The 24,025-nt window shown below is 38.3% G+C and overlaps 1 protein-coding gene across 2 annotated transcripts; it reads left to right on the plus strand.

Moving 5' to 3' along the window:
- The first annotated feature begins 2,818 nt into the window (after nt 1–2,818).
- On the plus strand, nt 2,819–23,523 carry LOC115027284 (serine palmitoyltransferase 2-like). 2 transcript variants are annotated; one of them, XR_003834374.1, is made up of 13 exons: nt 2,819–3,208; nt 5,897–6,091; nt 7,848–8,002; nt 9,028–9,176; nt 10,270–10,394; nt 11,265–11,358; nt 12,890–12,995; nt 13,899–14,118; nt 14,906–15,032; nt 16,854–16,989; nt 17,309–17,438; nt 18,982–21,125; nt 21,176–23,523. XR_003834374.1 is itself a non-coding variant. In XM_029460514.1 (12 exons), the coding sequence occupies exons 1-12, from the start codon at nt 3,056–3,058 to the stop codon at nt 19,099–19,101; spliced, it is 1,710 nt and encodes a 569-aa protein (XP_029316374.1). In that variant the 5' UTR covers nt 2,819–3,055; the 3' UTR covers nt 19,102–23,523. The 2 variants fall into 2 exon arrangements, 1 of the variants encoding a protein (XP_029316374.1); XM_029460514.1 differs by having other exon boundaries at nt 18,982–23,523.
- The last annotated feature ends 502 nt before the right edge of the window (nt 23,524–24,025 follow it).

The following is a 24,025-nucleotide window of genomic DNA, read 5'->3' on the forward strand; positions in this document are numbered from 1 at the left end:
GGTACCCTTGAGCAAGGCACCGGGCATCCACCATTGCTCCCGGACGCTGTCCTACGAGCTGACCACTGCTCCTGGTACTAGGATGGGTTAAAAGCAGAGAACACATTTCACTCTGTGTGCTCTGCATGTGTGACCATTAAAAAGAGGGTTTCATCCCACCGATTCTATTAACTAGGTCTACTAGGATATAGTGAAAGACAATCATGTGCCAGGTCCGTACTTGCCAGACTGTATACGTGTTATAACTACAAAATGATCAGAGCAATTCCTCAATAATTTAAACAAAATAAAATATGTTTAAACTCAGGACATCAGGGATTATACTTTAGCGTATTTGCATTCAGTCAACACCTGCATGTTTCCAAAGCGCTGCGCATTTACACGCGCCTCTGTGTCTCTCGGCACACATGATGATCATGAATGGAAAAATAATAAATCATCCAAACCTAAAACCATATACCACTAGAAAATTATGCTTTATTTATCTCATCGTTGTCCCTCCCCTTTCCTTTTAATGCATCCATTGTCATGCCTGTAGCGGAATCAACAAGTGACCACATGCATCAATAGAAGTTATGAGGGTAATCTGTAATTAACTGTTACAAAATGTTGAAAAGTCCTCACAATCTGAAATATATCCTTCATAGTCTAGCCCTTTTCTCTACATATGGCAGTTACTGTGAGAAGCTTTCACTATGAGGTTTGACAACATTGATTTTGTCACTGTTTTAATCGTTTCTTTATCATATCCTGAGCATAAGACAAATGTCTTATTGCAGGGAGTAAAGTCAAGTCACATTTATTCATAAAGCACATTTAAAAACAACCCATGTTGACCAAAGTGCTGAACAGAGCAGGTGGGGAACACAATATATATCACAAATAACAGAAACACTCACACAAACAATGCACACAGCTCATAGGCACAAATAAACAACATATAGTCACAATCAGCTACATCAGGAAGAGTCAAACACTAGGGTGTAAAAGTAGGTTTTTTGAAGTCTGGATTTAAAAGAGTCAATGTAGGAGGATGATCTATTAGGGGGGGGGGGGGGGGGGGTGTTGTTCCACAATCTAGGCGCTGCAACAGAAAAGGCACAGTACAGGAGTATCTTAAAATCAATTCTGAACTGCACTGGTAGCCAGTGGAGAGAGTAAGGGTAATATGGTCCATCCTCCGGGTACCTGCAGGAGCCTGGCTGCGGCGTTGCAGAGAGTTGTAGTAGTCCATGGAGGACAGAAAGGCATGGATGACTTTCTTAAGATCAGTGGATGAGAGAAATGGCTTGATTTGGGCAATAGTACAAAGCTGGAAAAACTGGCTTTAACTATTGTTAAATAACAACAGTTAGCCTAATGGTTGTACATTCAGAAGTAAAACTAATTTCTAGTAAACTGGTTATTTTTCACAAGTTATTACTTGACAAACATTGTACAATTCAAAGTATCATTAAATTATGTAATACTGTCATAATATAGGCTAAAATAAAACAGACTACTTGATGTTAGTGTTGCATATCAGTAACAGTGTAGCGATGAGGCTAAATGCTAGGCTTTTTTAGGCTTTTTTTCCAGGCCTGGCTGTGGCCCTGGGTCTCCTTAGTTCCACTATTTCCCTCACTACTACATCTCAGCCGTCCTTCATCATGTGCTTCATGGAGGTCTTCACTCCAACTAGACCTCAGCAGTTAATCTCAGTTTGTCCTTTCCTCTGTAGTTTTTAAATGTTGATGAATTTCTGACACATTTTGTGCAGTAGAATCTCAAACCACTAGAGGGAGTACCTAAACTGTGATTTCCACAAGAAATCAAGGCTTCCACTACTATAGTAATTTCAAGTCAAAATCATGACAGGATTTCTATTTTTTTTACTTGCTGTAAATGTGTCTCGTCTGGCAGTGCAACGAGGTGAGTAGACAGAAACTTTCACTGTGTGATTATGAGAGACAAACCTTGCATTCATTTACATTTTCCACATTTAAAGGTTGATCTGGTTTGACTTTTGAGCACCCTCATGCTTAAAATATCACACTATGGACAAAAAAATAACTTTTGTAAACCACCAGTTACAATTTGTTAATAGCTTATATACTGTATATACAAACATCTTTGCAAATCAATTAATTAACAAATAAGCTTAATTAAGGACCTCAATAACACAAGTAATTGTATTTATTATATTATTGGACTTATGTTACCGCTTGTGTTGCTAAACAGTGTGAGAGTTTTAGTGGATTTTGCTTTAAAGTCCTCCTGCACCCCCAATGAGAAACTTTCCTACATCTTTTTTTATTTGTTTTCAATGTTACTTTAAAAGTTGTTTATCTTAGGGCCAGAAAAGTTTTTCATTTGGATATAAGAGGGTTTAATTTAAGCTAAATATTAGTAGATTTAAATATATTCATGCAAGTTTGTATTACCATGTGATGTGTTTAAAAAACTGTATTTACATTTCAGTTGTATTTTAAGCAAATAACACATCTAAGAATTTTAGCAAGAATATAACATTTCTTAAATAGTATTACAATTTGAACTATTCTTAAATATTGATAATTTAAAGACGTTTACTAGTTTCACAGTATGCGATGCTATTTAATATTATATTATCATGATTCTGGTGGAGCTTTTTTATTAATCGTTTGTACGAGACGCTTGGAGACAAGTGCACCACTTCATTGTCTATTTATATTATATATTCCATATATTTGCAAAAACATTATAAAAACGATTCAAGTGTCAATCAAGTTCATGTCGACAAGCCACGCCCTTCTGTGCATGTGAAACCCACACATGGCCCCGCCCCTCGTGCATGCTCCGATATTATTTATGGGCGTTGATTTCCGGTATTCAGCGTCTGAATTTTCAGTTTCCACAGAGTGTGAGTTATGTGTGTGAAGTATGTGTGTAGAGTTGAGTGTGTGAGAGAGTGAGCGAGTTTGTAGTGTGGTTGTAAACGTTCCCAGCTCGGATACTGTCACCGCCTTGCACCGCAGGCTGGCGCCGTGTTCCTACATGCAAGTTACCGTCGCAGCTCCACGATTGTTGGCCAGCAATGACCGAAAGCCCCGCGACCAAGCCAGCCAACGGGGATGTGTGTCAGCGTGTGAAGAACGGACTGAAGCCGGAGAGAAACGGCTTAGTGAAGAGCCTCAACCGCTGCCATGAGAGGCAGCCCAAGCTCCACTGCCACCCCGAGGAGGAGGAGGTGAGGCCCGGGATGGGACGGGGAGGGGAGTCTGGTGAAAACGGGGAGACAACTCCTGTGTGGACTCGGAAAAACCCGGACGTCAATTAACAGCTTTCATTTATTGACCGAGTCCTACTGCTGATTATCTGACAGTTTGTTGTCATCGAGCTCAGATTCTGTCGAGTAGAGCGTATACGCCAAATTCCATATAAAATACTCTGGTTTAAAGCTGTTTTGCTCATTTATTAATTGATATACTCCCCCAAATCATGAATTAAAAACTATCGCCGAATCGTTACAAGACCCTGTAAAATTCGGCAAAATCATAATTGCACAAAGCAATATCTGAATATATTCAAATATGAACTTTAGAAATGGTCTCCTACTGCGTTCCACCGCCCCCTCAGATGTTATATAGGAGGGAGGTTGTTTTAAAAAAGGCGGGTGTGACAACTACGAAAGTTGACATTGCACTGAATTCTAATTATATTTATTGCATTATATGTATGACGAATTTAAGACGCGATCGAGCTACAATCCCACTTTTTAAAATTTGGTTACACAAATGAACTAGGATGATACAACACTTTACGTTTTTCTGCCTGATGATGGCATCCCATCAGTTGAGAGTGTGTTAGTGGAATGTGTTTTATTTTGTGTAAACTTCGTATAGTATATTGGTTGGTTACTCCTTTCAGTCTCAAATTGAACTATACAATTCATTTTTTTTATTCTCATGTTGGTGTATATTGGCTGCAAACTTCTGAGTGGCAAATATTTGGCTGTAAAAGTTTGGAAAGATTATTTTTTTCTCTTTAGTGGGTATTATTACTTTTATTATTACTTTATTGGGTAACTCCCTTATATAAATAAAATAGAAACTAGGATGGTTTAGTGATTAGGGACACTGAACCAGTGCACGTGTGGTCCATTAAGACTTCTGTGAAACAGCTTTTTACCCTCTGTAACAATTAACAGGTCCCGAGTGTGAGAGAGAGAGAGTGTGTGTGTGAGAGAGAGAGAGAGAGTGTGTGTGAGAGAGAGAGAGAGAGAGAGAGAGTGTGTGTGTGAGAGAGAGAGTGTGTGTGAGAGAGAGAGTGTGTGTGTGAGAGAGAGAGAGAGAGAGAGAGTGTGTGTGTGTGTGAGAGAGAGAGAGAGAGAAATAACTGACTCGCTGAGTTAACCTCTGGTAAAAGCAAATCCGTTTTGAGATTTTGAAGGGAAGTAAAGGTTGACGGGTTATTCTCATCACCACACATTGTGGTGTTGGAGAAACATCCATTTTCTTCTGCTGATGTTTCAGTAAACTGGGCTGGTAGGCTGGAAAACTGGGCGCCTGGTGACTGAACCTCAGCTGATTACTGTTCGTGCAGATGTCAGCGTTGCTACTCTGTAAGGTATTTGAGAGCGAGGCATGACCGGTCACATGCAGTGCCTAATAGCCATGAGCACAGAGACGCGCATGATGGGAAGGCTAATTGCATAACGTCTGTGAGTAGTGTGTTTCTGTCCCTCAAACTGAGAAAATAGACATGTGCAGATGACTTTTCTTTAGGGAAGATCATATACTTGTAAAGTTGATTAATGCATTGAAGGTCACTCCGCTGAAAGTACACATATTAACATCAACACAACCAGATCTGTCCTTATTTGGCAGTCAAAGCTTCCCTCCCTGGCATTTGTCACACAATGTTTTCTTTCCTGCATAGTTTTTGTACAAATGCACCAGTACTAATACTATCTTATCTCCCCCCAACACTTACAATTTGACTGCACATAAGTCACTTTTGAGTAAGTTGCAGAAACCTCAGCCAACAATAACAAAACACAAACGGTGTTTTTTTTTTTTTTTTTTTTTTTTCTTTTCTATCATTAGAACAAAAGGAGAGGGAGTCACAGGAAGTCAGACCATACATTTATGTATAGGGTATTCTGAACATGAAAGGTTAAGGCTAAGGCATAAGTCATTGTGTTTGCAAAGGAAGATACATTCTAACTCTTTACATGCTCGACCTGTATACATGGAGACAGTGTTAACTGTATTGTCCCTGCTGTGTTTAACTATGGCTCTGTATTTTTGCTCCTATTGACTAAATCAGTGGTGGACCAAGTACTCGGATATTTTAGCAATACCAGCATATAAATACTCTGTTACAAGAGTCCTGCATTCAAGTAAAAGTACAAAAGAATCATCATCAAAATGTACTTAAAGTATAAAGTAGCAGGAAATTGATATACTTGAGTAAAGTACTAGGGCCTCAAAACTATACCAATGTACATCACTGGAGTAAATGTACTTAGTTACTTTTCAACATTAAACTAGGTCAACATGAAACTTGTACTATTTATAGAACCTGACAGCAAACAGAATATTGTGCTTACATAGCAGAATATATCATATAAGCTAAGGTTCAAAGTTATACTTCATAAAATGATGAAATAATTAACCATTAATCTTTAAAATTGTAATATTTTTCAATTAAAACTTTAATGATACTGTCAAATGTTAAGCTTTCTTCTCAAGTCCTGCCAGAACATTTGGATTTTTAACATTTAAAGTCTATTATTATAGCCCAAATATAAAGAAATAGTAATATGCACTGAAATATACTATTACGTTTGAGAAAGTTTGATGAATGCTGACCATGCCTACAAAAGGTTTTCCGCTGTCATTTAATAAAAATGTCTGGTTTCCATGTTGCCCAGGTCAATGCAGCATCACAGCATGGCGGCCTGTACACCCGGCCCTTCATTGAGTCTTTCGAGGAGACGCCCATGCTGGTGGCGGTGTTCACCTACATGAGCTATGGCATCCTGACCATCTTCGGCTACCTGCGTGACTTTCTCCGTCTCTGGAAGATCGAAAGGTGCCACATCGCCTGGGAGAAGGAGGAACAGAAGGTGAGAGAAGTCCGCAGACGTAATATGATGTTGTACAGCCAACATGTCTGACTGTCCCCCCTGGTACACCCTGTTGGAAACCGTTTCCCTATAACAACGACAGATGAGCAACATGTTGTTATGATTTCCAACCGCAGACGCATGCATTGTGCAGTCAGCACACATTATACGTTACGATACTATAATAACTGGAATGTTATGATTGTTTTGGTTGTATAGTGACAATGCTGTGAGCAAAATTGTTGTTGAGGAAAAGAAGGCCAGGTGGTTGACTGGCATTGATTTTGCAGACTTGAGCACATGTTGCCTGGTGACTGCGCGTTTTCCATGTTCCTGTCAAGCAATAGTGATAACGAATGGAAAAATCGACTTGATCCAATTCGTTACTGAACTAAAGTGATATTTGCACACCAAAAAGCATCCCAACGCTAAAAGCTTTGGGCTCTCGTATTTCAAACATTTTAAGCAGCATTGCTACAAGCTTGGTGTTTGGAGAGGAAGCATACATTTGGCAAAGGAAACCTCAGATCGTTTATTGTGATTTTGTCAACCGCAATGATGTGCCAAACAAGAAAATAGACTGCTTGAAAAAAAAGTGTTTGTGCATGTGCTGAAACACTTAGCAGTGCACACAGAATTGAGTGTGCCTCGTTTATCAAATGCACATTCTCTGAGTCTAATATAACGTTCACATATTTCCTCTAAGTTGCATTTCTTCACAAATCAGTGTTCCACTGTGCGCCTAAGGTTGCATTTTTTGTCAACACACAGCTAATGGTGGAGTTATCAGCACATTTGGAACATGTCCTTGACCACTGAGATTGTTTTTTAACCTGTTATGTAACTTTTGAGAGGGAAGCCCATTGTTTTTAAGTATTTGGTTATGTTGAGGAAAGGAAGCTAGTGAGATAGACATGGGGAAGTCAATACATCAACCCACGGATGTTTACTCTGTCATGTCATGTGTTTGACTCTTCAAGATTAGATCCCTTCAGGCGAAGCTTTCCGAAACTATGAATGAACTATGTCTTTTTTTAAGTTACTTGTAGTTTTTATAAACGAGAGTGACGTTCCTACGTTCTCTGCTGCAGGACAAGGCTTTTTAACATTTATTAGCTAGACTGGAATATTTATTACAGCGTCTTTTTGCCTAGTCAAAGCTTTAAATTAAGATACGTCATTTACATTTTGACTAATGAGATTCAAACTACTTTTGCCATTCATGTGTAATGGGGTTTCTTATTCTACATATCTACAATTTCATATAATTTGTCATTAGTCATTAGTCCAGTTTCACTTAACAATAATTTAATTTTGACTAGTCATAATTCCAAATCAATTCATCTTTAATTCCCTTCAATTCAAGCTATCTACATTATTAAATTAAGTTTTAACAAGTCAGAATTATGTTTTATACATCTAAAACTGGAATTAGGAATAGTCATCATTTTAATTGTAGATATCTATTATCAAGTTATGTTGATGTGAATTTTGATTAGATATATCTCACATTTGGAGATGTCTTTATCTTTCATGTAGGCTGATGACATATCTCTCGCTGTCGTTTTAACTTGTCAGAATGACATTTTAGATAAGTCACAATGTAAGTACAACTAGTCAGAATTACATGTTTATATCTGTAATGTTTTAGTTTCGGATATTCAAACGAAGCAAATAAATGTTAAAACGAGTTGCCCTGCTTCCGCTCAGCTAACGTACCCCTCTCTGCTCCTCTTCTTTGTTCTTCCATATGTAGGACTTTGTGCCCCTCTACCAGGATTTTGAGAACTTTTACACCAGAAATGTCTACATGCGCATCAGAGACAACTGGAACAGGCCCCTGTGCGGCGTCCCGGGGCCCAAAATGGACCTGTTGGAACGAGACACCCAAGACTATAACTGGACTTTTGAGTGAGAAAGATTTGCCATTCATTGTAAACTCTGTAATCTACAAATCAAGGTATTCAGACACACGGGGCAGGGCAGGGGGCAGGATGGGAAGTGTGCTGTATGGTTAATGCCCCAGTCAAGGGTTAGTACCGATGAAAATACCATGAAAAGTGACACAATCATTAAAAAAACAAAAACATTTCCAGTCCACAGTAACACAGAGTAGCTGGTAAGAGCTGACACAATATCATTTCATGTTGTATGAAAGAGGAAACTGGCACTAAGTGAAAGAGTGTTTTGGAGCTGTGAATGTGTAATATAGTGGTGCCTGCACTCACTGAAGGGAGTTGGTATTTCTGTGTCTATTATCTCTGTGATGTGAGATGTGAGAAATTCAAATAAGCAAAATCAGCTAGGGCTGCCACTTAAGATTATTTTCATTATTAAATATTGTAACTATTATTTTCTCTAACTGATTTAATATTGGGTCTTTTAAAATGTCAAAGTTCAGTTTTCCAGAGCTCAGGTCGATGTCGCCCAAAACTTTTAGTTTTTTCTGGTCAACAGTCCAGTACCCAAAATGTTCATTGTCATAGAAGACCAGCAAATATTTGTGAACCTGGAATCGGAGAGAGTTTTTAAAAATTACTCGGATGACTAATCATTTTAACTCTAATTTCTGTTATTGAGTAATTTAGGTATGGACCAATCCAACTCTTTCCAATACTGATCTACTGTAGTACCAAGCCAATGCCACTGTTCTGTCTCCCAGACTTTACATCAGTATCCTCATTGTGTGGAACTAATTAGAATATTCAGTATGTAAAGTAACATGAGGCCAGGGATTGTAGCTCTAAAACCTGTGGAGCAAATCAAGACTATGAAGGTTAAACTAACAAAGGCTGTCCAGCCTTTTACTCCACCTCAATCTAGTTTTTAATCAGCTTTACCAGTCACTATCAAGTGTACCAATAGGTTTGAAAAAAACATTAGCTTCCTCTCATTGATCGTTTCTGCTGTCTGGTCTTCTTGTCTCTCTATTCCAGTTACACAGGTCGGGTACTGCAGGATGTGATTAACTTGGGCTCCTATAATTACCTGGGCTTCGCTGAGAACACAGGTCCGTGTGCTGACTCTGCAGCCAAGGTCACCATGAAGTACGGCGTCGGAGTTGCCAGCACCAGGCAGGAGATTGGTACAAGCGCACGCCAAAACACAGACACACCCGCCGCGACCTTTTTTTGTCACTGAAACTGAGCAGGAATGTACAGGGATGAATTCACCACAGTGAAGAAAGCATCATTAAGTTTCTTTAGTGGTGCAGTAGAAGGAAACCATATGCAGATATCACAAAGCTGTGTTTAAAATGTCGGTTTTATTTCTCCTGCACAACAAACATTGATTTTCTTACATTAGGGTGCTTCATAAATGCATCTTGATAAATATAAAACTTTCAGTTCAGTTGTAATCAATTCCAGGACAATAGATAATATCTGAACTCTGTGTGTCCGAAGGTCTGTATGTACTTTAGAAATCTGTGGCTTAAAGCAGTCTGCAGAGTGAGTATGTTCCAGATCACCCTGGAGGAAGTGAAACCAGTCATATGGTTAGCAGATTTTTAGCAATAGTGACTCTTCTCTCCTGACACGGGGGGAAGGCCAGCTCACATTTTGATAAAGAGTCCAGTCTGCTCCGTAACAGTCTGTCAGTGCTAGATGATGTGTTATCTACTGTACAGTCTATGCATCTATCCAGTTAGAAGATTTAAAAGCGACATCTGTTTGACTCTATGAGCTACACACTTATAGAGTCAATTTGTTTTGTTTTTTTGCTATAGAAGCAGTAACTTAAAGGGATAGTTTGACATTTTGGGAAATATGCTAATTCACTGTCTTACCCAAAGTTATATGAGGAGATCAATACCACAAAACATTCCTCTTTTAGATACGCCTTTCAGTAGTCTGGTTGCTAGTCTCGATTTATTATCGAAATAATTATTATTTATTTTTACTTCTTTTATTGATTTTGACTGAATTTTCTTTTCTTGATCAACTGTTAGTTTTTTATTATTATTTGATATGTGTTTATTTTCTTTTTGTTTTAATTCACACGTATTAATTATTCTTGTTTACTTGTATCTAATGTTTTACATGTTCACATTGTACTTCCACCTGCAATGTGCTCCAGACATTAGGTGGTGTTTGCTTGCTTACTGTATGTAAGTGTAGATCTTTTGAGGTTGTGATTGATATGAGTGCATGGTGACCACCTGTATGTCTGCACCTCAGGTAACCTGGACAGACATGAGGAAATGGAGAAGCTGGTGGCTAAATTCCTGGGTGTGGAGTCAGCCATGTCCTTTGGGATGGGGTTTGCAACCAATTCCATGAACATACCAGCACTGGTTGGAAAGGTAAGACCACAGATATTTGTGCAATTTTTCACAGTATTACCACTGTACTGTGAACCATTTTTATCTTTTGGCTGTTGGTGGAATATCAAAGTAAGATTTTCATTGTACGATATAACTGCCTGTTTAACTGCATATGACAATAATATATCTAGAATCTTGAATGGTAGATGTTGCAGCACATTTTGCCCTCCATTTCTTGTCTCCACTCTTTGCTTTTTGTTTCTTTAGTCCGATTTCCTTCATGTTGTCACAGCACTTTCGTTCCTCTTTTTTCCTCCTTCTGTCCAGTCTCACACCCACTCTCTCTACATTCTGTGAATGTTCATTTTATAGTTTGTATGCACTTGTGTATATTTAACTTTCATTTCTACCAGCCACCATTTGAGTACATTTAGTTTTAACAAAACCCGTCCATAAACTCTCACGTTGCACACGTTGCACAATACACAGACACAAAACCACCCTCTGCTGTGAGAAACACTTCCTGTTGTCATACACAATTGCTGGCTCAACTGTGTGTCAGAGTGAAAAATAACAAGAGCTCAGATCAGTTTGTTTTGGCACGTTGCTGCTGATGTTTGGCAGGTAGATACCTCACCATATAACTGGTTTCCACTGGTAAGAGGAAACTAACATTGGAGCGGTGAGATTGCAGCTTTAAACTGATTTGTTCTTGTGAAATGATGCAAACCCGCTGGTGAAAAGGTGTAGATTTTCAGTGGCTTCCCATAAATAGCAATTAATAAATCCGCATTCTCAATGTAACTATCTGTATGTTTTGTATAACAGTATCTGCTACCTCAGATGGATAAAAACCAAACTGACATATGAATCATTCATACATATTGAAGTTTGTCTGATGTCCCACAGGGCTGTCTGATTCTGAGTGATGAACTGAACCATGCCTCTCTGGTCCTGGGAGCCAGACTCTCCGGGTCCACCATCAGAGTCTTCAAACACAACAGTGAGTCTGTGATCACAAATAGTCTGTCTCCTACCCTCTTTTATAGGTCCATTTATTTGTCTTTCTTTTTCTGTTTGCCAGTTTATCAATATTCATTGCTTCATTCTCTAAAAGTCTCTATAGCTTTTATTACTTTTATAGTCTCATACATCATTGATGACTAATTCAATCATTTTCTTACGTGTCCTTCCAAATGCTGTAGGTTGCCGTAATTTGATAGCATCACTTTCATTCATATAGTGTTAGACCTACGTTACACTACTGCGGTGTTAGCGCTGCATTCTATGTTTCGGTTTAAGTCTCTCGGTAAAAGCCTGACCAGCCCAGATCGTTGTTTAATTTTAGAAGTCAGCCAAAAATGTTTGGTATTTAAAAAATTTTGGTTCAAAGTTCTCTATACGTAGTTCAGAGCATATCTATGAATGAGGGTTTGCCTCCACACGGCTCTCAACATGGTGCAAACAGTGCAAACAATGGAAGAAAAGTGCTGACAGAGCTAACAGTGTTAACCTGGGGGGAGACCGGAGGGTGGGTATTAAGTTCAATATTCAATGAACATGATTAACTGTAATATTGGCATTTGAAATGCGTGCTCTGCTCATACAGCAGTCCAAAGTAGAAGAGTAATATACTGTATATTACTCGTGAGACCAGATGGGGAAAATTAAAATGCGCTGATTTCAGGTGAAGAAGAACCTTATTTTACATTAGCAGGAATGTAGCAAAACATGGACGTGAAAGCAGTGCTCTTTTTATTTAAGTGTGGAAGTGCAGTACAAATACTTTGTCCTTAAAATCAATGAGTAATCGCTATCACTATTGTAAGTATTGGCTCAGTTCAGAGCTACATTAGCTAGCTAGTGAGGCAAACAAACAAGAACAAACACACATGCTGCAACGCACAGTGAAGCTCTGATTATACACAATTTTTCACCCCCACACACACAATTGTGTGTGTGGGGGTGAAAAATGTAAAATTGTGTATAATTGGTTGTAAAAAGTAATTTGCCACTAACTGTCCGATAGCCAATTGGCTAACTGGCTCAGCAGCTACGCTAGATTTGTTTGGATTTTTAATTAAACTAGTAATCTGGAGGATTAGTTGGTGTCATAAATGGATAGTCCAGCAGGGTTATCTAGTATACAATAATGATAACGTAAAAGCTTGCTGCTTAATGCTAATTACTTACTGTATGTCTGTGTAATTAGCAGCTGAGGGTTTGCTACCAACCTTTCAACATTTAGCCATTAGCTACCAGCTAACTAGCCAAACCTCGTCAGCTTGCCACTTAGAACCAGTTGCTCGTCTATTTCTACTGGTAAATCAGTTCTGTAATTTGTTAAATATAGCTCATCTTGTCAGCTATAGCCACAAACGAACCAAAACCGCAAGTTAATTCACAAGTACATATTGTTTGATTATTGAATTGTAGAAAAAAAATGAAAATACAGTTAAACTACAGCTAATGTACTAAAAACAAGAGCAACTTTATTGAAGAATCTGACTCAAATCTCTTGATTTTCCTGTCAGATATGCAAAGCCTTGAGAAACTGCTGAGAGAGGCCATAGTTCACGGGCAGCCCAGAACTCACAGACCATGGAAGAAGCTGCTCATTGTTGTAGAGGGCATATACAGGTACCTTACAAATTTTCTTCACAAGATCAATGATTATTCAAACCTTTTAGGTTTTGTTTTACATTATCTCTTTGTTCTTTTGATTTTCATTCTGAGCTTTGTCTTCCGAGGTTATTTAAATGGTTACGCGTTGGTGCAGGACACAAACCAACAGGGACATCAATGTTTACAGCATTTACTGTTGACTAGGCTAAAAGTGTCATTGGCCTAAAGCAGAGGAACAATAGCAGTTACCAGCTCAATCATCAAGATTTCCTTCCTGGTTTCAATGTTAAAAACCAGGCAAATCATATGTCAGTAGGAGTCTTGCACAAACACAAAAAAACAGGCTTCCAGACACAGCTCTTATCCTGTATTGATGGCTCATGTGGTTCCATTAGATTTAGCAGTATCGACACTCCTGGGACTGGATTGCTGGTTGACTGTGCTGATTCAGTGCTTGGTTAGCTCTTACTGGTTGTAACACACAGAGCTACTTTTTATTCTGCCAGACAGGGTGCTGGGAGAAGCTATACCAATCTGCAACTACAAGGTGCAAGCAAAGTGTGCACTTTCCTGTGATATTATTACATTATTTTAGCATATATGTAATATATATTAAATATTAAATATTTGAATAGATGCAGTTGTCATTCAGAAAAGGTCTGACAAAAACCCCACTAACACCCACTGACATCTGGCTTTTGTCTTAAGTGGGAAAAGTTATAATCATCATTTAAATGACTCCTATCGGCTGCGATAAAAACATTCTAATTTTGGTGGAAGAAAGGTATGAGACCTTAAGTCGGGAACAGATGGCACTTCCCTGAGCTCAAATTTCCTGTGTGTTAGAAAATAAATGAACACATCAGGGACATTTGCTTGACACTGGCTTTAACTACTTTGCCCTTTTCCTCTATGCAGCATGGAGGGCAGCGTAGTGCGCCTGCCAGAAGTGATTGCTCTGAAGAAGCGCTACCGGGCCTACCTTTACCTAGACGAGGCCCACAGCATCGGGGCCCTGGGGCCGAGAGGGAGAGGTGTGGTGGATTACTTCGGCCTAGACCCCTGCGATGTGGACGTCATGATGGGAACATTTACCAAGAGCTTCGGCGCTGCGGGGGGATACATCGCAGGGAAAAGGGTGAGGATGGAGGATTGTTGGTTTATTTTATTGCCGTTGTCATTTGTTTTTGAAAGCAGAGTTATGTACACATAAGAGTGGCAATGTAGAATGAGCTGAACCCAAGACGTGGATAGTTTTTGCTTCAGTGTTTTTAGTTGGTTACTAAACAGCAATCTTACTAATAAACATATAATGTAACATACAGTATATTAGCTCTGCTCCATGGCATCACAACAAGACTAACAACTCTTTTGTCTGTGAAATGCTGAAGAGATTGCGACACCTTCGGACTGCAGATATTTAACTGCTTCTTGTCAACTTCTGCCTCCACCTTCACTGCATTCTCTCAATGATTAATTTTTTTATGTTTAAAGAAATCTGACATTGTGGCATGAAGTGTGTCATCAAATTACAAGACGTATTTTACTAAAATGTGTTAATGTCTTTGAACTTTGTAACAAAACAGTAAAGATTAACGGTAGTATAACATCTTGTTTTACAAGTGGAAGGTCAAGATCTGGGCAGAGTCAGTTTTTATTAGAACTGCAATACTTTTCTCTCACCTTTACTCTGTTTGCATTGAAGTCCAGAGACTATTATATTCTTACAACTGTGAATATGATTTTAATTGCAAATATAGTGAATAAGAAGACTGCTCTTATTCCCACACTAAAGCACGCAGTAACTCTAAAGTAATCCATGCCAAGCCTCGGTTATAAAGAGTTCTGACCTCTCTGTGATTGTAGAGTAATTAAAGGTTTTCATGCACATCTACTTACATCTCCTGTTTATCTGCTGGGTTTAGGAGCTTATTGAGTACCTGCGCTCCCATTCCCACAGTGCGGTCTACGCCACCTCCATGTCTCCTCCTGTGTTGGAGCAAATCGTCACTTCTATGAAGTGCATTATGGGAGAGGATGGCACAACGATAGGTGAGTGGCACAACAATATTAAAAGGTAGCCTGAGGAGTTTTTGAGCTTTCTGGCGCTATTAAAGTTAGAATTTTGTTTTGTTTTAATGAGTGGGTTTTGTTTGTCTTACACAAATGCATGTGTGCACGTGGGTAATGTGATGTACAGTTTCACACTATTCCACTGATCGACCGGTGGCAACAATGGCAGGGAAGCACAAGACTGCTGGCAACATAAATAATGCTGTTTTCTAAATGTTATAAAATGTGGCTATGCAAATGTTTTATGAGGAAGAAAATGAATTCAACATGTTTGTTAGACCTTAAAGACTCTCACTGCATTTTGGTTGTTTGTTTAAGTTCCATAGGGCACCTTTTTTAAAAGTGATTCTTAAAATGATCCCTGGTTGAGATTCAGATGTAATGAAAAGTATATTACACATTATTACACATTATTATCCCATTATGTGTTGAATGTGTCCATGTTTTGTCTTTGAAACCATATTAATTGGGCTTCAATGCCCTGTACTTCTTTTAATGGTTTTCTAACATTAACGTTACAGGTACAAATAGATTGACTGAGCATCTCTTTGTATGTCTGTGTCTTTGTGCGAGACACTACAGGAGAACATCCTTTTTGTATTTTGAAGTTTATTAGGATTTTAAAACTGCTTTATCCAATTTTCAGATTTCTGTTCCAGAAATGTATGCACATTTGCACATATTTAATAACATCATGCCTCATTTGAAAATGTAAACATAACATTTCAGAAAAATTACAAAATAAGAAAATATAATCGTCTTAACTGATAATAATCGTTATATCTAATAGTTTGTTCATCTGTAGTGTCTCCCATTAATTATTAAGTGTGACAAACCCCTCATATCCCGACCACAGAAAGAAGCCCCTTGATGTCCTCAGAAAGAAACGTATTGCGCTTAGCAGAGGTGTTTCATTGAAAAAGCATCAAATGCTCAAGTTGCTTTCTTCAAAGTAGCATACAGCTCAAACGGTACCATTGCCAGGCTACTTTATCAAAAGATGGAGAATCAACAGAGACTCTTAATTGATGTCATAAATGAGGTACTTTCATAGCTAATTATTTAAAATCAACATTCAGATTCAGATCAGTGGTCTGATTGTCAGTGGAGTGAATCTGATCTCGGCTGCTGTAATTGTCATGAGTTGCCACCAGGTGTCAGTGCACACTAAAGAAATCTAAGATACTCAACGTCTCATCTAAAACCAGTTATTCCTCAAAAAGAGTTGAAGCTGCATCAATTTTAGATATAGTCAATAGTATCTCTCTTATACTCCTCCATTATTGCAAGGCTAGTCCACAAGTTAGGCTAGTTGGGTAAGAGTTACATTTGTGCTAAAAAATATTTAAACCCAAAAATGCCATTTTTGTTGCTGACGCAGACAAGCAGAAAAACACACTTTGAAACAACAATCTGCTTATAATATTTTTTTGTGAGTTTGTAGCTTTTAAAAGAAACCCAGTGAATTTCCAGATCTCCTGTGGCAGAAGGAAAACATTACAGAGAAACTAAAAACATGATCTTCCCGTGCTGCCAGGATTCTGTAACTCTCAGAAGTGTTCTCACACAATTCATGAATGTGATTGTTTTCAACTGCTTGTGAACTTGTTTTTTTTTTTGTTTTTTTCAAAGCACCATCCAACTGCTCAGTCTCTTTTGGATAAATGAACTTTGGCCTACACAAACATTTAAAAAACCCTGGACTGAATGATCATTAACTTTGATAAACGTGTGGTTACTTTTCATTGCATTTGCTGTCGGCTCTCGTGTTTTTAAAAAAACTCTTCTCCTCATCCCAAGGCTGTGACCGTTTGCGACGGCTGGCAGAGAACACTGTCTATTTCCGCAGGAGGCTTCAAGAAATGGGCTTCATCATCTACGGCAACGAGGACTCACCGGTTGTACCCATGATGCTCTACATGCCCGCCAAGATCGGGTGAGCCTTGAGCTTTGACTAGCTGCTTATGCACCAAATAATGAGTTTTTATCAGATATTCAGACAACCTTGCTTGAATCTTGGACACCACTGCCAATAGAAAAGTCTACGCTTTCCTTATACAACCAGGGTTAAAGTTTTTAAAATTCTTATTATTATGATAAATATGCATCACATATATTCAGAGGAGTATTACACTCAGTCAACAATTACTTTTTATTTTCAGATCAATATTGAGCTGACATGCAAGGTTAATGTCTTTATTGGACTCTAATTGTGTCCTTGTGGCATTTTTGCCGTGTCATGTTTGTCCCACCAGAGCATTTGGCAGGGAGATGTTGAAGAGGAACATCGGGGTGGTGGGCGTGGGCTTCCCTGCTACGCCTATCATCGAGTCCCGTGCACGCTTCTGCATCTCAGCCTCCCACACAAAGGACGTGCTCGACAGGGTAATTAATGCTTTTACTGCTGACCAACATACTGTATGCCTAGACTGATGGGAAACAAGATGTCAATAGTAGTAAATAGTCAACTGACTAAAAAAAGCACTCAAAACATTTTTTTTTTTTTAAAACGTCTTAATGATGAAAACTTTCTTTCTAAGATACTGCTTAGATTTGTTATTTATTAAAATTCCCTATCATCCAGACATGTTGTGCTTTGCTTTAGACAAAAAAAGATACCAGCTGATCCGAGCTGAGGCAGAATTAGTATATCAAGTCAAGAATATCTGTCTGTCTGGAAATGGAGGATTTTAAATCATCTTTTAATGGTCACACACATGTACACACATTAACACAATTTAGACTTGTCTAACCCACCCTAGTATTAGGAGCAGCTATTACACAGCGCCCGGGGATCACTGTGGGGGTCTGGTGCCTCTCCAGTCCGCACTACACACTTGGTTTGGGGACTTGCACCGGCGATCCTCCATATTGTCAGTGGGCTTTACAGACTGTAAGCATCCCAAACCCTCTGTCCTTAGACCCTCACACTGCACAAGAAAAGCACCCTAAACGCATCCCACAATTAATGAGGGAAAAACGGAAGAAACTTCAGCGAGAGACTGAGGAGGAATCCTTCTCCCAGGACAGACAGAGGTGCAATAGATGTGTGTTGAAATTACAACATGATGTGGTCAAATATGAACAAGATGGATCCAGGATGATGTCAAAAAAAGGTTCCCGGTGCTTTAAAAAATATATATTAACGTGGGCGTCAGGCAGGACCAGAGCAACAGGCGTATGATCCTTTTTATAGAGTCTACCTGCCAGATAAGAGACACAGAAACTCTGGATGCTGAGTTAGTAACATGCATTTAAGGGACATGAATCCATACAGATAGAGAGTGAGAGGAGAGAGGTGTAAGTCCCCCGGAAGTCTAAGCTTATAGTAGCATGATTTTTCTTTCTCACTTGCCTCTCTGGGCTTCTGTAGAACGTGCATGACATGAGTAAAATGTCCAGTTGCCAGAAACATCAAATTGCATTCAAATAAATTAAAAAACTTAGTCTAAGCATGGGCAGTTCTACACTGATACACACTCGACACATGCAAAACTGTCAGTTGCTTTTCTGACAACACCATAATTAAGCCAGGGGACTTTGTCTTCAGCGACGGGTTATTATTGTTGACCAAAACGGAAAAGTTCAAATGCATAACGGAAATGGGGCACTTTTATGACTGAATATCTTCTTTTTGGGTGACGAGTTTAAGCCAGAATGAACTCTTGCTGCTGTTTAGATGACATATCTGTGTGAACTCATCGCCTCCTGTGCCATAACAAGATGTCCTCACACCCAATAGGAAAGAAAAACGGGAAAGATTTAAGTCAGTGGTGTTTTTTAGTTTCAGCCCAAGTTTGTTATCCAATCTTACATGACAGATGTGTTTTTCCATAAAAATCTTGATTGGTACAGCTTTTAAATTTGCTCAAGCCACATATCGCCCTTCATGGTGACAGCCTTTTTTATTGTACAAATGTCTCCACAGGCGCTGAGTGTCATCAGTGAGGTAGGAGACCTTCTTCAGCTCAAGTATTCCCGGCGGAAAATAAAGCCGTCTTCGGCGCGGCCCTTTGACGATAATGTGTTCGAGGACATTGACGACTGATGGAACCGGTCCTCTCAAAGTGGTGTGAACCAGAACAACCCTTAGAAGACACAGAACGGGGGAAGATGGATCACAAGTCTTCCACAAAGGACCGAGATGTTCACAGGTGCCCCTTGTCACTAGCTTGCCATAATGTAACCCCCAAACAAAAGGAAAAAACACTTAAAACTATCGTCTAATTCTACTTTGCCTTAAATAAACATGCAGAACTTGTGGTCCACACACTGGAAAGCAGCACTTCTGCTTTTTCCTGTGTACTTTTATCCCTTTTTTTTTTTCTTTTCTTTAAAAAAAAAAAAAAAAAAAAATCATTTTGTGTCTTAACAATTTTAGTTGTATGTGTGTGTACGTCTGCTGTGCTTGTAGCATTCATCATGTTAAGCCTTGTGTATGTTAAGTGGACTAATGCCAACTTTACAAATGTCTCAGAAATTGTGAACCGTTGGGATTTAATTTTTCATATTGTGGATCTAAAGTGAACTCTGATGGGGTAAAGTTAGATTACTTTTAAGCATCATATCAAAAGGCTTGTTCTTTCATCCAATCCATTCAGATCAGTGATTGTTGCCATTGGCACTGGATGTTGCGATGTTTGCTCAGGACTGAGTGAGTGACCTGTAGGTCTGTTTGTTAGCAAGGTATCGTACAAAGTGAAAGGGATTTTAAGGATTGTGTATTTAAAGATCCAGATCTGTACTTTCTGCCAGATTAGACCATTTGATCATTATACTGTATTCATGTGCTGATGGGAGAACCACAACATCCACCTGGCATTCTATTGAGACTTTTACCAGGAGGCTTCTAGGTTTGTACATTAAAACAGGGAGAACCTTTTCCACATTTATTTTAGGGAGTAAGACTAAGAAGCTGATACGCATCGCTGATCCTTGACCTCACCACACATTCTTTTAACCAACTGACTTTTTGATCACATTGCTAGTCATTGCATCAGAGATGACTGATCAATGCAATGACTTGTTAAAGACAGTGTTTGACATTTTTGGAAATATGCTTGTTTATTTTCTTTCTTTCTAGAGCTAGATGAGAAGATCAATACCTGTCTCTGATAAATATGACAGCCAGGAGGCGCTGTGCTTAGCGTGATCTAAAGAGAAATAGTCCCAGCCTGGAACTCCCCCATAACACTATAAATAGTCGTTTCTACATTTAGTTTTTTGTACTGATTTTAAACGAACCCTTTCAATTGTTTTTATGCTAAGCTAATAACCCGATAGCTCTTGCTTCATATTTATCGCAGAGACACGAGAGTGGTGTTGATCTAAATTTTTAAAAGAAAGCAACATTAATTTCCAAAGAATGGGTTCCTCTGATTCCAGGTCAGTGCGGCGTACGTTGTCAGGTTGAATGTTTGCTTGCTATATTAACCTAATTTGCTTAGTAAGATTATCAATCATGAACTACAGTTTTAAAAGTTAATTTTGCATCAACTAACACCAGCTCTGGGTCAGTGCAACAGTGCCAAAATGGAAATGAATCCAAAGTACTAGTGAGAATGTCATCAGCCATATTCTGGTAAATTGCCCACACAACGATGAAGAACCCTATGTTGCATACCTTGAATTATCAATTTTGGATCATTTGCGTCTTAATTGACATTGCTAGTATTTATAGTATTTAGCATTTTAGCGCTCCAAAAGTATAGAATATGATTTATAAAGTTCAAAAATCTCTTTAAAAATAGATGTATCTAGAGTGTATCTATTAGCTGTCAGCGGTTTAACTATAAAAAGCTGTATTTTACTGACTAATAGAAAGTTTTTATAAATGTTAACTTGCACCACAGCAACATTGTAATCCAGATGGATATTAAATCATTGCTACTAAAAAGGAATGCAAATAAATGTCTTTTGAAACTCTGGGAATTTTAAACCCTAATCGTCTGTTACACATGGATTTGGCTGACGTCTGTCCACAGCTGTGTTACACGTCACCATCACTGGCATCCTTCAGTGTGATTGTGTGTTCTTTATTAACCAACTTGGTGTGTATTTGTACAGCTAAATGTATTACAGAGGACCTCAAAGATCAAGTTTAGCATGACACAGTCAATTAGGGTTGCCATATTTTAGTAGGTCGACCCGGAAGTTAGCGTTCCACTGGTTCCTTTTCACAAAAAGCCAATACGATTTATTTTATTGGATTTTGGATTATTGCAGTAAACTAGCTCTGTGAGAAACAAATGTTTAGGATATTTGCATGTTTTGATAATCTCCACATATTAACATCACTTTGATGATGATTTTTGAAGCGTAAATGGAATTGTAAAAAGCTAACGTCAGGCTATAAACAAACTATTCAACGTCGGCACCACGGAGCTAAAGGCTAGTGTTTGGCGTGATGACATTTAGCGGGCTCATTTAGCCACTTGTTAGCAACCTGCGTTTTTAACACTTAAAAGCTTCATAAATTCACAACTGCGGTATAATGTATTTTATGTAGCTGAATAAAACGTTAAAATCTCTTACACTTGTGTTAACCACAGACCTTATTTCAGGCTTCTAACCAAAAACCCATTCAAAAAAGCCATTGGCTTTGATCCGAGGGAACCAGAAGTGCTAACTAATTTCCCGGTTTTAGGACTCATTCCTGCACCACCCTATATCCAGTTTATTAGCAAAGCTCTAGTTTAAATCTAGGTCAGTTTAGTCACTCTAGAATGTGAAATAAACTACAAATATATATATACGGTAGATACTTATATCTACACATCTAAACTATTCTGGTCTGGATGTGATTTAGCGCTGGTTGTAATATCCTTCATTAGTATTAATGTCTAATAATGTTGTTTTAATGTAAAAAGAAATGCTCTCTTTGTGCCATGACTCAAAAGTCATTAATATTTTTCAATCAGTGTGTGACAGATGTGTGTGTGCTTTCTTGCATGTTTTCGGGTATTATTGTATGCTTTACTGCACTTTTATCTTGTTTTTTTCCCCCTATGTACACACCTGCCCTTTGAACTCTTGGTTTATCTTTACATTGTGCTGCTGATCTTCGGGACAACAACATCCTGAAGGAAGGCAGCTGTAAAGAGACATCTCACACTTGCATGTATGCATACTAATATTGTGTAACCACTGCTCATACTAATGCATGTACAGTAAGAATTAGTGATTGAAGCTGCTCTGCACCACAGCCAGTGGTGCTCAATGATATACACTGTTCAGCTACATGTGACTTTTTTGAATGTTGTCAGAGAAGGTTTAACATGTCTGCCTGGGCTCTAGGAAGGTTTTATTCTTTCTTCCATATTAGTGATTATCTTAATGGGAAATGTTTTTAGTTTCCTTATTATAGAAAATACCTAAATCTGGGAATTACAAAATGATCCAAAAGTTACAACGTTACACATACATGTAGATACAGATTGTTTAAGTTTGCACACAGGAAAGTCATCAAGTGATACTAAAAGCAGGCATTTAGAATATATTTTGATATGAAAATAGTATTATGTAAAACCCCAAGACCTTATTGCCTGATATCTTAATGTGTTATCCTTAAAGGGATAGTTCGGAGTGTTTGAAATGTTGCATGAGGTACTTTTCCATAGTCGGTGTATCTACAGGAGATGGTGGTCGGACTTTGTTATATAGCAAAAATACGGTTTGCTGCAGCAGTACATTGCTTAGCTTCCGTGCTGGTACTGATCCGACCGGCATCTGTTGTAATGATGCACTGACTGGAGAAGTACCTCATACAACCCCACTTCAAAAAATCCAAACTATCCCTTTAATATACATTAGATCTCTACAGTACCTTTGGAATGATTCGGTACTTGATAAACAAGATATGTAATCCATCTGCTGCTGGGTGTTCTGTCTGAATACTGCAGTTTGTTCCCATCTGGAGCATTAAACAGCTTTGGTCTTGATGCACATCAGCAGGAGAACCTGAGAGCTTTGTCGGGAGATGAAAGATGGTCCCGGTATTTTGTACAAAATTTATATTGTTTAATTGAAAAGGAGCTATTCAGAATATTTTGTTTACTATTGAGTAACCTAGGAATGACGGTTATCGCTGTTAGTGGCAGCTTTTGTTGAAAGCACTCGAGTGTGCCATGAATAAGGCAATCTTGCATTGCAAATACTCACACATCAGAGATAGTTACTTCCTGATATAGTGCCTTTTGAAGCAAATGGTTTTCTAATAATTCTGATTATAGTAAGTGTCATAACTTTGATTGCTCATCTTTTATAGTGTCATTTGACTTCTTTTACGACTTTGTCTTAAACAATGTTTATATTCAGCACTGTATGTGTTCTCCATGTCGACTAATTTCCATGCATTTGATCATAGAAAATGCACAATTTAACATATCAGCAAGTTATTAACATGTGAAGACTCACCCATGTCGATGATATCAGTAGATCATTAAAACAATAAAAACAACGCTGTTTTGAATTGCTCTCAGTTTCGTTAATACTTTTAACACACCTCATCAGACATCCCATAATGTCTTCTCTCTTCTTTGGTCTCTGCCCACTGATTGGTGTATCTGAATCAGTATGGGAACTTTATCATACAAATAACTTTAATTGTACATGTGATGAGGGTTAAGGTTAAATAATTAAGTTTCTTTTTTTTTTGTACATTATAAATTGGGAGATAAAAAAAGACATTTTCAACACAAATTACCAATATAAACATTTATAACAACTTTTGAACTAAGAAATGACTGTATACAAATTATATGTCCTCTTGGGTCTGGTGAATACATACAGTAGGCTTTACCAATAAAATAACAATGTGCATATATCAACAGTGGACCGGTACAGTGAGTATACATGTTGAGTGTAATACAATACAAGATAAGATTTAAAAAAAAGGTACAATTATTATATCTTGCATTCCATGCTTCAAACAACCAACAGAAAAACATAAAATAAATGTCTATGTATGTTTG

The sequence above is a fragment of the Cottoperca gobio genome, chromosome 22, assembly GCF_900634415.1.
Source record: "Cottoperca gobio chromosome 22, fCotGob3.1, whole genome shotgun sequence".
NCBI classification, from domain to species: Eukaryota; Metazoa; Chordata; class Actinopteri; order Perciformes; family Bovichtidae; genus Cottoperca; species Cottoperca gobio.

Excerpts from the sequence above, each read along its gene's own strand:
- LOC115027284 (XM_029460514.1), top strand. The coding sequence starts at position 3,056 with ATGACCGAAAGCCCCGCGACCAAGCCAGCCAACGGGGATGTGTGTCAG. Across the intron at positions 15,033-16,853 it reads AGAGGATGGCACAACGATAG|GCTGTGACCGTTTGCGACGG; the intron begins GTGAGTGGCACA and ends CCTCATCCCAAG. Across the intron at positions 17,439-18,981 it reads CAAAGGACGTGCTCGACAGG|GCGCTGAGTGTCATCAGTGA; the intron begins GTAATTAATGCT and ends ATGTCTCCACAG.